General features: G+C 41.8%; 1 protein-coding gene across 1 annotated transcript in view; it reads right to left on the minus strand.

Annotated features, from left to right (window-relative positions):
- rad54b (RAD54 homolog B) overlaps positions 1-12055 on the minus strand; it is an 84677-nt gene extending 72622 nt beyond the window's left edge. Inside the window, exons 1-2 of the mRNA XM_052022627.1 lie at positions 11779-12055; positions 8286-8490 (exon numbers count right to left, since the gene is read on the minus strand). Of these exons, the coding sequence (XP_051878587.1) occupies positions 8286-8490; positions 11779-11961 (388 nt within the window). The 5' untranslated portion in view covers positions 11962-12055. The remainder of the gene's footprint in view (positions 1-8285; positions 8491-11778) is intronic.
- Between the last annotated feature and the right edge of the window lie 212 nt (positions 12056-12267).

Raw genomic sequence — 12267 nt, forward strand, 5'->3', positions numbered from 1 at the left:
TACCAAAATTTTAGTTACTTTTAATAACTGTAGTTCAAATACCCCAACAAATTTAATATATCTATGAAAGATTGAATTTCTAGAAAAAAATGCAATCTTAAGCATATTGTAATTAATACAAAAAATTTTACCGATAATCAAAAGGAGATTGTGAAAAATTAATTTCTAAGCCCAGTCTATATGATAAAGCTCAGTATACCAGAGGCTCGGAAGCCGAGCTCTAACCCTTCATTAACTCATTCACTGAAGCGCTCAAGAAATGGGGTTTGTACTCAATATTCACAAAAGAAAGGTCCTCTACCAACCAGCCCCTGCTGTATTACATTGGCCTCTGAGACCTGGAAAACATGGACCAATTCCTGTATCTCAGGAGCTATATCTCAAATGAAGGCAGATCTAAATTACCAGGTGGACAAAGGATAAGATTCAGTGAAGTGCTCAAAGTTTCCTTGAAGAAATGCAACATCATCACTGACACCTGGGAATCTCTGGCCATGACTGCTCAAAGTGGAGGAGCATTCCAGACAGTACTGAGAACATGCATCGAGAGCACAAAGGAGCCCTTCACAAGCAGAAGGAACGCACACCTCACAAACAACCAGACACCCTCCCTGTCAGGCACCTCTTGCCCCATCTAGGGAAGAGTCTGCAGTTGCCACACTGGCTTCAGTGGGAAAGCAATAATACATAAAAACCAGAAATGGAAACAAGTCATTCTCGATCCCGAGGGACTGCCTACAAGGTACAAGATACAGATGTAGAAATATCATTATATAGCCAACTGCTGACACATCCAAAGATAAATACATAATTGAATCTTTGCGATAATAACAAACCATGACTCTCAAAGAACAGATAAATAGAAACACCAAAAACCTTAATCAATCTTCAAATGGTGCAACTAAAAGTAGAACATTTTTGACATCTTCTTCTAGCTTCCTTCGAAACAAATCCATGGTACTTGCAATTGTTTAAATTTAAAAGTAGCACTACTTTTTCCTAAATATTCCTTTCTATACACAGTGATAAAATTATCTGTGGCACCAACACATCTGGGTCAGAAGGTCATGAGTTCATGTCTCATACCAAGCGTGATCTTCTAACATATTAAGACAACGCTGTGTTACAAAAGGCGTTGTTCTTTGGACGAGACATTAAACAGAAAGAGCCTCAGTTCCAGGTGAACACTTAAGGTCCCAAAGTACAGATGTAAATAAATTACAGGAAGGATTACATTCCAGAAGTTCAAAATGCGGATCCGTTTAAAGGCTTGGTAATCACAAGATGTTTATCAAATTTTTTCATTCAAATGCCATGCAAACATCTTTAAATCTTCGAGATATTCACATTTGGAGGCTCAAAACCTGAAAAAAAGCAGTGGGTTTTTCATATAGTAATAGCTCAATTCAACATTACTATAACTGGGTGAGATGAAATGACCAGGAGGTCTTTTTTTTAATTGTTTTTTTGGGTTGTGGATGTCACTCATAAAGCCAGCATTTACCGCTCATCTCCAACTGCCCTCAATAGTGTCATCTTCCAGAAATGCTGCAGCTTTTCCAGTGAAAGTACTCCCACAATCGTGTGTTGTGCGGAGCTCCTGGAATAAAACCCAGAAGTGATGAATGAATGGCAATACATTTTCAAGTTAGGATGGTAAGAAATTATTTGGAGAGAAACACATAGATGGTGCTGTTCCTACGTAGTAGTTGTCCTTACCCTTAATGATGGCAGAAGAGGAGGGATTGGGATATTCTACAGGAGTTACTGCCACAGTCACAGCTGTGCAGTCTTCGGGTGGTACGTGCTGGAGCCACTGTATACTGGTGGTGGAAGAAATGAGCTCCTGGGGTAGTGATTGGTTGCCAACCAAACAAGCTGCTTTGTTCTCAATCGTGCAGGAGTTTCAAATGTTACTGGAGCTGCACTCATCCAGGCATCATTGGAGAGAATCCAGTCATGCTCCTGACTTGTGCCTTGTAGACAATGCAAAGACTTTGGTGTTTCGGAAGTTGAGTCACTCACCACAGGATACCCAGACACAGGCACAGAATTCATGTGACTGATCCAGTTGAGTTTCTGTTCACCTCAGGATATTGATGGTGTGGGATTCATCAATGGAACATCAAGGATGTGAACCAGGTGAAACCCAAACTGGGCATCCACAGGCAGATTTTTGGAGAGCAAGTGCCACTTGATAGCAGTGTTGATGACACTTTCCATTACTGTGAGAAGACTGGGCAGTAATTGGCTGGATTGGATTTCTCTTGCTTTTGTGAATGGGGCATAGCTGGGAAAGTTCCTACATTGTCAAGCAGATGAAATATTATAACTGTATTGGAACTGCTTGCACCTCTATAGAACTCTGGTTAGACCACACTTGGAGTATTGTGTTCAGTTCTGGTCACCTCATCATAGGAAGGATGTGGAAGCTTTAGAGAGGGTGCAGAGGAGATTTGCCAGGATGCTGCCTAGATTAGAGAGCATGTCTTCTGAGGATAGGTTGAGTGAGCTAGTGTTTTTCTCTTTGGACAAATGGAGGATGAGAGGTGACTTGAAAGAGGTGTACAAGATGTTAAGAGGCATAGATCGAGTGGACAGTCAGAGACTTTTTCCCAGGGCAACAATGGCTAACACGAGGGGGCATAATTTTAAGGTGATTGGAGGAAGGTATAAGGGGGGATGTCAGGGGTAAATGTTTTTTGTTTTTACAGAGAGTGGTGGGTGTGTGGAACACACTGCCGGCAGATGTTGTGGGGGCAGATACATTAGGGACATTTAAGAGACTCTTAGATAGACACATGAAATGGAGGACTATGTGGGAGGGAAGGGTTAGATAGATCTTAGAGCAGGATAAAATGTCAGCACAACATCGTGGGCTGAAGGGCCTGTGCAGTGTTGTAATGTTCTATGTTTGGCTGAAGGTGCAGCTCATACGGCAGTGTTGTTCATCAGTATTAAAGTCAGGATTTGTCAGGCCCCATTTCGTTTGCTGTAGCCCGTGCTCTCTGATATCACAGAGTGAACCACATTGGCTGAAGACAGGTTTCTGTGAGGATCTCAGGGGGAAGCCAAGATGGATCATCCAGAGATATATACATCTGGATCATCCATTGGGCATTTCTAGCCAAGCACGGTCATGAATGCTTCAGACTTGTCTCTGCCACTCACATATTGCACTCTGCCACAGATGAAGATGGGGATGTTCTTGCTGCCTTCTTCTCTTACTGATTAATTGTCCCCTATTATTCATGACTTTGATCTAATCCATGGATTGTGGGATTGCCTAACTTGGTCTGTTGTATGTTGCTTTTGCTGTTAAACAAACTGTAGACCTGCATTGCAACTCACAGATTGATGCACCTGGTGTTCCTCCCAGGGTGTCTTTTTACACTCTACAATGAACTATGATTTATCCTCTGGCTTGATTGCAGTGGTGGAATGTGGGATTATGGGGAGCCAAGAGGTCACAAATGTGGTGAAATGTATTGCTGCTGCTGCTGGTTTGCAGTGCCTCAGGCCCAGTGTTGAACTGCCTGTTCCATTTAACACAATTGCAACACCACACAACACAATGGAGAGCGCCCTCAGTGTGAAGATTCCATATGTTTGCACCTGGTTACTCTCCTAAAACCAGAGATGGTCAGTGAGAATTGAGGATTGCCTTTGAGTGAAGCTTTCAGACATTAAGAAGTGTCTTGTTGATCTGCTGCACACATGTACCCTGTACCCTATTCTACCTTGTAATTCTGCCAGAGTCTGACCTCTAATTTCCAGTTGATTCTTAACTCAAAATTTTCTCTCCTACAATCTTGTGAGAGGATAATCAATAACTGTGCTGGGTCTTCATGAGAGTTCTCTATCAATCAGGGAACTCCTAACAGCACAGCTACACATCATCTCCCTACTGAGCCAAGCAACATAAACCAGCTACTGATGTTTTTGAAGCTACTCATCCTGTGGCAATGCCCCTCCATCAAATGTATTCTTCACCTGTTGCGTTGTGGTCCTCTGGTGCATTGTCTTCCAGGTGGGCTGCTTCAGGCAAGGGTTGTGCCCTTATGCTGGCATGGTTGTGAGGCAAAGAAGACATGAAATCAAAGTGTACCACATCCACTTGTCATAAACTGAAATATGCCCCCAGACTGCTGTAACTTGAGAAGGCCACTGGCTCACAGTTCCGGTGGTGCTGTGGCTGTCATTGCACTATTGTTTAACTGGAACGGTCAGAGTGCACACCAATTTCAGAAATCACGTGAATGCTGCTTTCCCAAGCTCCATCCCTCAGGACAGCACTGTCTGCTAAAAATTACTTATCTGGCAAAAGGGGACTTCCTTAGAATAAACAGGTCATTCGAAATTCCAGGAAATTTGGCATGAGCATCTCCTGATCAACAACTACATGGACGCTGAGCAAGTAGAAGCCGTCCTTATTCATGAGGAGTTCAGGGTTTTCCAGAGAGGTTGAGCTGCTTCTCAGATGGGCATCAGAAAAATAGGAGCGCTCAACAAATCGTTTGACTAACATTTATACTTCAACCAGTTTCCCGAAAGATGTCAAAAAGCAAAAATCTGCCAATGGCAAAAATCTAAAATAAAAACAGAAAATGCTACAAAATTTCAGCAGGTCGGGCACTCTTGGTGGAGAGAGAAACAGCAATAACATTTCAGGTTGATGACGTTTCATTAAAATTCAGAACATCTGATGGAAGTTCATTTACCTGAAATATTAATTCATTTCTTTCTCCGTAGATGCTGCCCGATAACAGAGTGTGCTGGAAATTAGTTTATTAATCCAAAATAGATTCTCTGTTCACTTACTTAAATTTGTAGCTTTGCCCAAATTAGCTACCGAACTTCCTTACAACAGGGAATACTCTTTGAAAGTACTCTTTTGGAATAATTTTGAATGATACAGAGATACGAATGTATTGGACCTGATTCCCCCTGACAATCCTCCTCGCTGACAATCAACACAGGTGCACCTCAAGGATGCGTGCTTAGCCCACTGCTCTACTCTCTACACTCATGACTGTGGCTAGGCACTGTTCAAACGGCATCTATAAATTCACCGATAACACCACTGCTGTTGGCAGAATCTCAGATGGTGACGAGGAGGCGTACAGGAGTGAAATAGATCAGCTGGTTGTGTGGTGTCGCAACAACAATCTTACACTGGCTGGAGTATTCAAGGACATCTTCAACCTCATTGGGAGTTTGAGGAGATTTGGTATGTCACCAAAGATTCCTGCAAGCTTCTACAGATGTACGGTGGAGAGCATTCTGACTGGTTACATCACCACCTGGTATGGAGGCTCCAATGTGCAGGATCAAAAGAGGCTGCAGAGGGTTGTAGACTCAGCCAGCTCCATGACGGGTACAACCCTCCCCACCATCGAGGATATCTTCAAGAGGCGGTGCCTCAAGAAGGCAGCATCCATCATTAAGGACCCCCACCATCTGGGACATGCCCTCTTCTGATTACTACCATCAGGGAGGAGGTACAGGGGCCTGAAGACCCACAATCAACGTTTTAAGAACAGCTCCTTCCCCTCCGCCATCAGATTTCTGAACCGTCCTTGAACACTACCTCGTTATTCCTCTTTTGCATTATTTTATTTATTTATTTTGGTGGGTAGGCATGGTAGTGTAGCGGTTAGCATAATGCTATTGCAGCGCCAGCAACCCGGGTTCAATTCCAGCCACTGTCTGTAAGGAGTTTGTATGCTCTCCCCGTGACTGCGTGGATTTTCTCCGGGTGCTCCAGTTTCCTCCCACATTCCAAAGACATATGGGTTAGGAAGTTGTGGGCGTGCTATATTGGCGCCGGAAGCATGGCGACACTTGTGGGCTGCCCCCCCCGAACACTCTACACAAAAGATGCATTTCACTGTGCGTTTCGATGTACATGTGATTAATAAAGAGATCTTATCTTATTTTTTGGTAACAATAGTAATTTTTGTCTTGCACTGTACTGCTGCCACAAAGCAACACATTTCACGACATATGTCAGTGATAATAAACCTGATTCTGATGGCCATCCATTTGTTCCACACATAAAGCAGCGACCAGCTGCAGTGTACCTGTCAGTGTGTTCCAGACTTCTATCGCTTGTGTTACAAGCACGGAAATATGGAACATGCTCGTCTGTTTAGTGACTAGGGTAGATCTGAATTGGTTCATATTTTGTGACTAATACTTTGGATTGCAGTAAGAAACTCTTGTTTTTGCTATGTCCAATGTAGAAAGGAATACCCAACAAGGAAATCACTCTAAAGTAATTGATACCAATCTGCATTCAACCAGTATTACTTTTGTACATTTCTAATGCTTTTAAATTATGGAACACACAAGGTAGTCCAGGACATCCTGTAACATACTGAGGGATGATATAGACTTCGTTACATGGCACTCAGCTTTACACTCAGCGTAACTGGTGCATCTAATGCAGCTCCGTTAATTTGAAACGTAAACCAAATATGTGTTTACATATTAAAAAAATTGAATTAAGATGCATGTTTTTAAATAATTTACATATATAGAATAGGTTTTAATGAATTTATTCTGGTATTTTTGTTATTTAGAGTCAGAGGTATACTGCATAGAAATAGGCCCTTTGGCCCAGCTCATCCATGCCGACCAAGTTACCTACCCGAGCTAATCTCGTTTTCCTGCATTTGGCCCACACCCCTCTAAACCTTTCCTATCCATGTACCTGTCTAAGTGTCTTTTAAACGTTGCAATTGTACCTGTCTCTACCACTTCCTCTGGCAGCTTGTTTCACATACCCACCACACTCTGCAAAAAACCTGTCCCTCAGATCCCCTTAAATCTTTCCCCTCTCACCTTCAGTCTATGCCCTCTAGTTTTAGACTCTCCTACCCTAGGAAAAAGACTGTGACCCCCCTTATGATTAACCTTATCTATGCCCCTCATGATTTTATACACCTTTATAACGTCACCCCTTGGCCTTCTACGCTCCAGGGAAAACAGTCCTAGCTTATCCAGTCTCTCCTTATAACTCAAGTCCTCCAATGAGGGTAACATCCTCGTGAATCTTTTCTGCACCCTTTCCAGCTTAATGACATCTTTCCTATAGCTGGGCGACCAGATTTGCACACAATACTCTAAGTGTGGTCTCACCAACATCTTGTACAGCTGTAACATGATGTCCCAACTCTTGTACTCAGTGCCCTGACCAAAGAAGGCAAGCACGCCAAACACCTTTTTCACCACCCTGTCTCCATGTGTTACCACTTTCAGAAAAACTATGTACGTACCCCCAAGATCTTTCTGTTCTACAGCATTCTCCAGGATCCTACCATTTACTGTGTATGTCCTGCCCAGGTTTAACTTCCTAAAACACATCACTTTGCACATGTCCTAGTTAAATTCCATCTGTCATTCCTTGGTCAACTTCCCCTGTTGATTTAGATCTTGTTGTAGCCTTAGATGACCTTCTTCACTGTAGCACCAATTTTACTGTCATCCTCAAACTTACTAACCATGCCAACTTCAATCATTAATATTGATGACAAACAACAGTGGACCCAGCATCAATTCTAATGTATTTCAACTGTTTCCAAATGTCTCTGATCATTGCCAAATTTTAGAAACAGAGGAAAAGGTCGGTCTGTGGACAGGGCCTTCGTCTGGGCCAATTCTGGTCTGCTCTGCCTTGTGGAACAGTCGAAGCAACGAGACCAGAAGAACCCTGGCACCATGTGAATGCAACACTGTTGAAATCACGTGAAAGGGGAATGTGATAGAGCCCATTATACGATACAAGTTCTCTCCTTTCTTATGGAATGAAAACCTTCAAACCTGTTCTTTCAACCTTTCTGCCCACAGTTTTGCTATGGAAACAGTCCGAAAGCCATCAACATTTTCAGATATAGATATATAGAATGCATATATACTACACAAGAATCAATGCACAGTTAATATTGAGTATAATTCAGAGCTGCAATCTGAAATAAATCCAAAACTTCGTGAATGAGCTTCTTCTTTCGGTCTTAACTTACTTCACTTTGAAGTTAGGTCAGGCCACAACTTCAGATTTCAAATTTACTTCCACACATACTGTAGCATCATGTGTACACTCAGTGTTATTAAAACAATCTCCCTGCTCAGTTACTCCATGCCCTGACTCTCATCTGGAGGGTTTGAAATTTGCTCACACAATCCAGTGGCAGACTTTAACCAGAGATAATATTCTGGAAGAATGCAAACCACAATAACATCCAATATAATATTAAGAATGCAATTTGTGGATTTGTACTTACCATCAGCTTGATTTGTATTTCGAAACTCAACAGAAGAAACAGGTGAGGTGGTCAGATGATCAGATTTAGACATTTCCAAATGACCATGTTCATCCACATTTCCTGAGGTCTGGGGAGGAGCGCAGGTCTGAAGCATTTCACATTTTGTAACCAATGCTTTGGACTGCAATAAGGGGTTCTTGTTATCGCCACTTTCATGAGGTATCTAAAAAAAAATGATTTGCAATAAGGAAATTATTCCAAAATAATTGACACAAATCTGTATACATAACCTACTTATCATTATAGATGTCCAATGTCTCTAATTGACCAAACATACAAGGTAGTATAAACTCTTAAAACAAATTGAAAAACACAGGTAAAGGGCCACAGAAGTACTGTAATACACCTCCATTGTTGGATAAAATAGAAAAAACAATTAGCCATAGATAGACATGGACACAGAGAGATACAGCATGGAAACAGGCCTGTCAGCCCACCGAGTCCATGCCAACCATCAGCCACCATTTACACCAATCCCACACTGATCCATTTTATTCTCCCCACAAAATTTACCACTTACTTACACACTCTGGGCAAATTACAGTGGCCAATTAATCTCCCAACCCGTACGTCTTTGGAATGTGTGACGAAACCGGAGCACCGGGAGGAAACCCACACAGACACGGGGAGAATGTACAAACTCCTTACAGACAGTGGAGGGAATTGAACCCAGGTCGCTGGCGCTGTAAAGCTAACCGCCACACTACCGTGCCTGCCCACTACACAATTAATCTCCTGACCCACACGTCTTTGGGATATGGGAGGACCCCAGAGCACCTGTATGTCGTGTAAATTGCAAAGCTAAACTCCTACAAGGGGGAGAAGCTTTGCAAGTACAGTCCTGTAACTAATTGTTACACAAACAGAAGTTGAACGAGGGGAGGTCATTAAAAAGAGCAGAAGACCTGGGGACTAATTAGACACATCCTTACGAAGGGGAAAAGAAAGGCCATCCAAAGCTAGAGTTCTCAGGATGACTAAAGATATAGAGGTTAAAACTAGATAGGAAAAAAAGCAACCAAATAGGTAAATACCAGGCTCAAAATCCAATAAAATACAGAAAGTACTAAGGAAACACAAAAATGGGAAGAAGGAGAGCATACAAGAATAGATTAATTGATAGATTAATTAATATAAAAAGGCAGCATAAAAGGTCTTATATATAATCAAAGGAAGGTGGGGCCAATAACATAACAAAAACATTTTCATGTGGAGATGGAGGGCATGGCTGATATACTAATCCAGTTCTTTGCATTATTTCTCAGTGAAGGGTTGAGCACTCTAGCAGTTAAGATGGAAGCAGCAAAAATATCGGATAAGATAAAAGTAGCAAAAATACATGGTACTTCATATGTTGACAGTAGAGGAGTCTCTTTGTTCCAGTGGGAAGTAAAAGAGGTTTGTGAGGGAAATTAAAATTGAAATTACAGTGGCCCTGACCATAATCTTCCAATTGCTCTTTGATGGCTGGATGGTGACAGAGAACCGGAGGACTACAAATGTTACAAAAAAGAAGAGGGATAAACATGGGAGCTTCACGCCAGTCAGCCTAATGTCAGTAATATACTAATATCAGTCAGTAATAAAGATATCTTATCTTAATGGGAAGATTTTGGGACTCAGTAACCTGGGATTCAAAGTATGGGTTGGTAAGCCTCACCAAATTGTCAAAGGCAAATTATGTTTGACTATCTTGACTGCGATGAAGATATATAACAGCAGTGTAGTTGACCTTCTGCATAAATAGACTCAAAGAGCATTTGAGAAGGTACCACATAATAGAAAGGGGAAAAAAAGTAAGGTCTGTGGCATGGAGACAAGAGACTGAAGATGCTGGAATCAGTTCAGATGAAGGACCTCTACCCAAAACATCGACTGTCCATTTTTCTCTACAAATGCTGCATGACCCGCTGGGTTCCGCCAGCAGTTTGTTTCTTGCTAGTGTGTTGACCGGTTAGCCACCAAGAGAGATTCAATGACACTAAAGTTATTAATATCAGGTGAGAGTGGTGAAGGCTTGTTAACTGCAGCTGATCTTCCTGGTGGACAGGCATAGAAGGTGATGAATGAGAACGGAGTAAAAATAAGAATGCAGGAAATCTGGAATAGGATACACTGCCTCTGCTGAAAATCGGAACTGTGGAATAAAATTGTTGTTGCCGGAAATATGAAATAAAAAAGTGCAGGAAATATCCAGAAGATCAAGTGGTTTCTGTGCAGAGAGAAAAATTGAGTTAACATTAAAGGTTGACGACTCTCCCATTCTGACACAAAACTGCAAGGCTAGTTATCTGAAATTGTTGAATTCATTGTAAGTCTTGAGGGTAGTAAATGTGTCATGTCAGAACAGCATCTCTTGCTCAAGCTTATGTTGGAATCCCAATTTGAGCCCAAAGACAGTGAGCTCGGAGTGGGAATGGAATGAAGAATTAAAACAACAGACAGCTGGAAGCTTGGAGTCGCACTTGCAGACTAATGAAGGTGCTCTGCAAAACAGACACCCAATCTGGTTTCTCCAATACAGAAGACACCAAACTATGACCATCACTTGAACTACTCTAAAATGGAAGAAGTATAAATGAATCAAGAAGAAACATTTTGAGTCCCAGGATCGTGGGCATGCACTGCATTTCCTTCAATTGCATGCAGAGGTGTCACGAGAGGGGGAGTAGAGGTGGAGATGGGATAATGAATCAGGGAGCTGCAGAAGAAATATTCCCTTTGTAATGTTGAAAGGGAGGGAAGATATGTCCTGGTGGTGGCATCACGCTGGAGACGGCAGAAATTATGAAAGATGATGCATTGAATGTTGAGGCTGGAGAGGTGGAAGGAGAGAATAAGGGGAACCCTGTCCTTGCTCTGGGTGAGGGCAGAGAAGCCCAACATGGAACGGAAATAGTTGAGAACCCTGTTAACTATGGTAGAGGGGAAGCCAGAGTTGTGAAAAATTGTCAGTAAAAGACAGGATCGATAAATGACTCAATTGATGTTATATCAAGGTGCACAATGATAGTCACAAATTCAGTCATCATAATATTTTTCTAACTTGCCCATCAATTGATGAAAATATAAATTAGACACACACAAATATAAACATTGAAACTGGGAGACTTCAGAAAGTTCCTCCACCTTGTAATTACATCACAACAGTTAGCATATCAAAATTTAGATATATATTTGACATAATTTACAAACTAAGAATGTTCAGAAAAGGATAACCCACACCACAAAGTAATATTTATGGGGAGTAAGTACGTTTCCCCGCAGAAGATTTCAATATATTTATTTGAAAGCTAAATATAAGACTTGTCCAATCTGTTTGAGAGTAAGAAAGTTTGCTCGTTTTAGAAACCCGGAAGTCTAAATTAACCTCTTAAATCTTGGAATATTTTATTCAGTTTCTCAATCCTAATTCCCAATTAATGGTGCTAGAAGTCTATTTTGTGCATACCTCGTTCCTCTCCAGCAGTCTGCTGTCCCCTGATGAAGGCACAGGGTTATTTGTTTTCCCCGGTGGGAAGAATCTGACTCGTTTTGCTGCATTGCCGCTGAGTTGGCTCGGAGCTGCAGATCTTCTCATCTTACAACTTGTCACTTGGGCATCGGAAGGAAAAAAAAATGAATGAGTGTGCATATATCAACGGTGTCCTGGTGAAACGTATCACAAGAACAATTCGCTTGTTCTCCAGCTACAAGTGACAACTTTGTTAATGTCCATGAATGATGATTTTAAGCTTCCCGCCTTCCCAAAAGGCTTAGCACTGACCAAAAGTTCTACATACTGCGCATGTGCACCCCTTTAATGTCATATCTTAAATGTGTTGTAGATTTCAAAGTGGCGCAGTCACTGTTATATTGCACTTATTCTGCAGCCTCTTACAGAGATTTACAGCGACACGGTACGCCGCGACTCTGTTGCATTTCAGCAGTCCTCAAGCGT

The sequence above is a fragment of the Pristis pectinata genome, chromosome 9 (genome assembly GCF_009764475.1).
Source record: "Pristis pectinata isolate sPriPec2 chromosome 9, sPriPec2.1.pri, whole genome shotgun sequence".
In the NCBI taxonomy this organism is placed as follows: Eukaryota; Metazoa; Chordata; class Chondrichthyes; order Rhinopristiformes; family Pristidae; genus Pristis; species Pristis pectinata.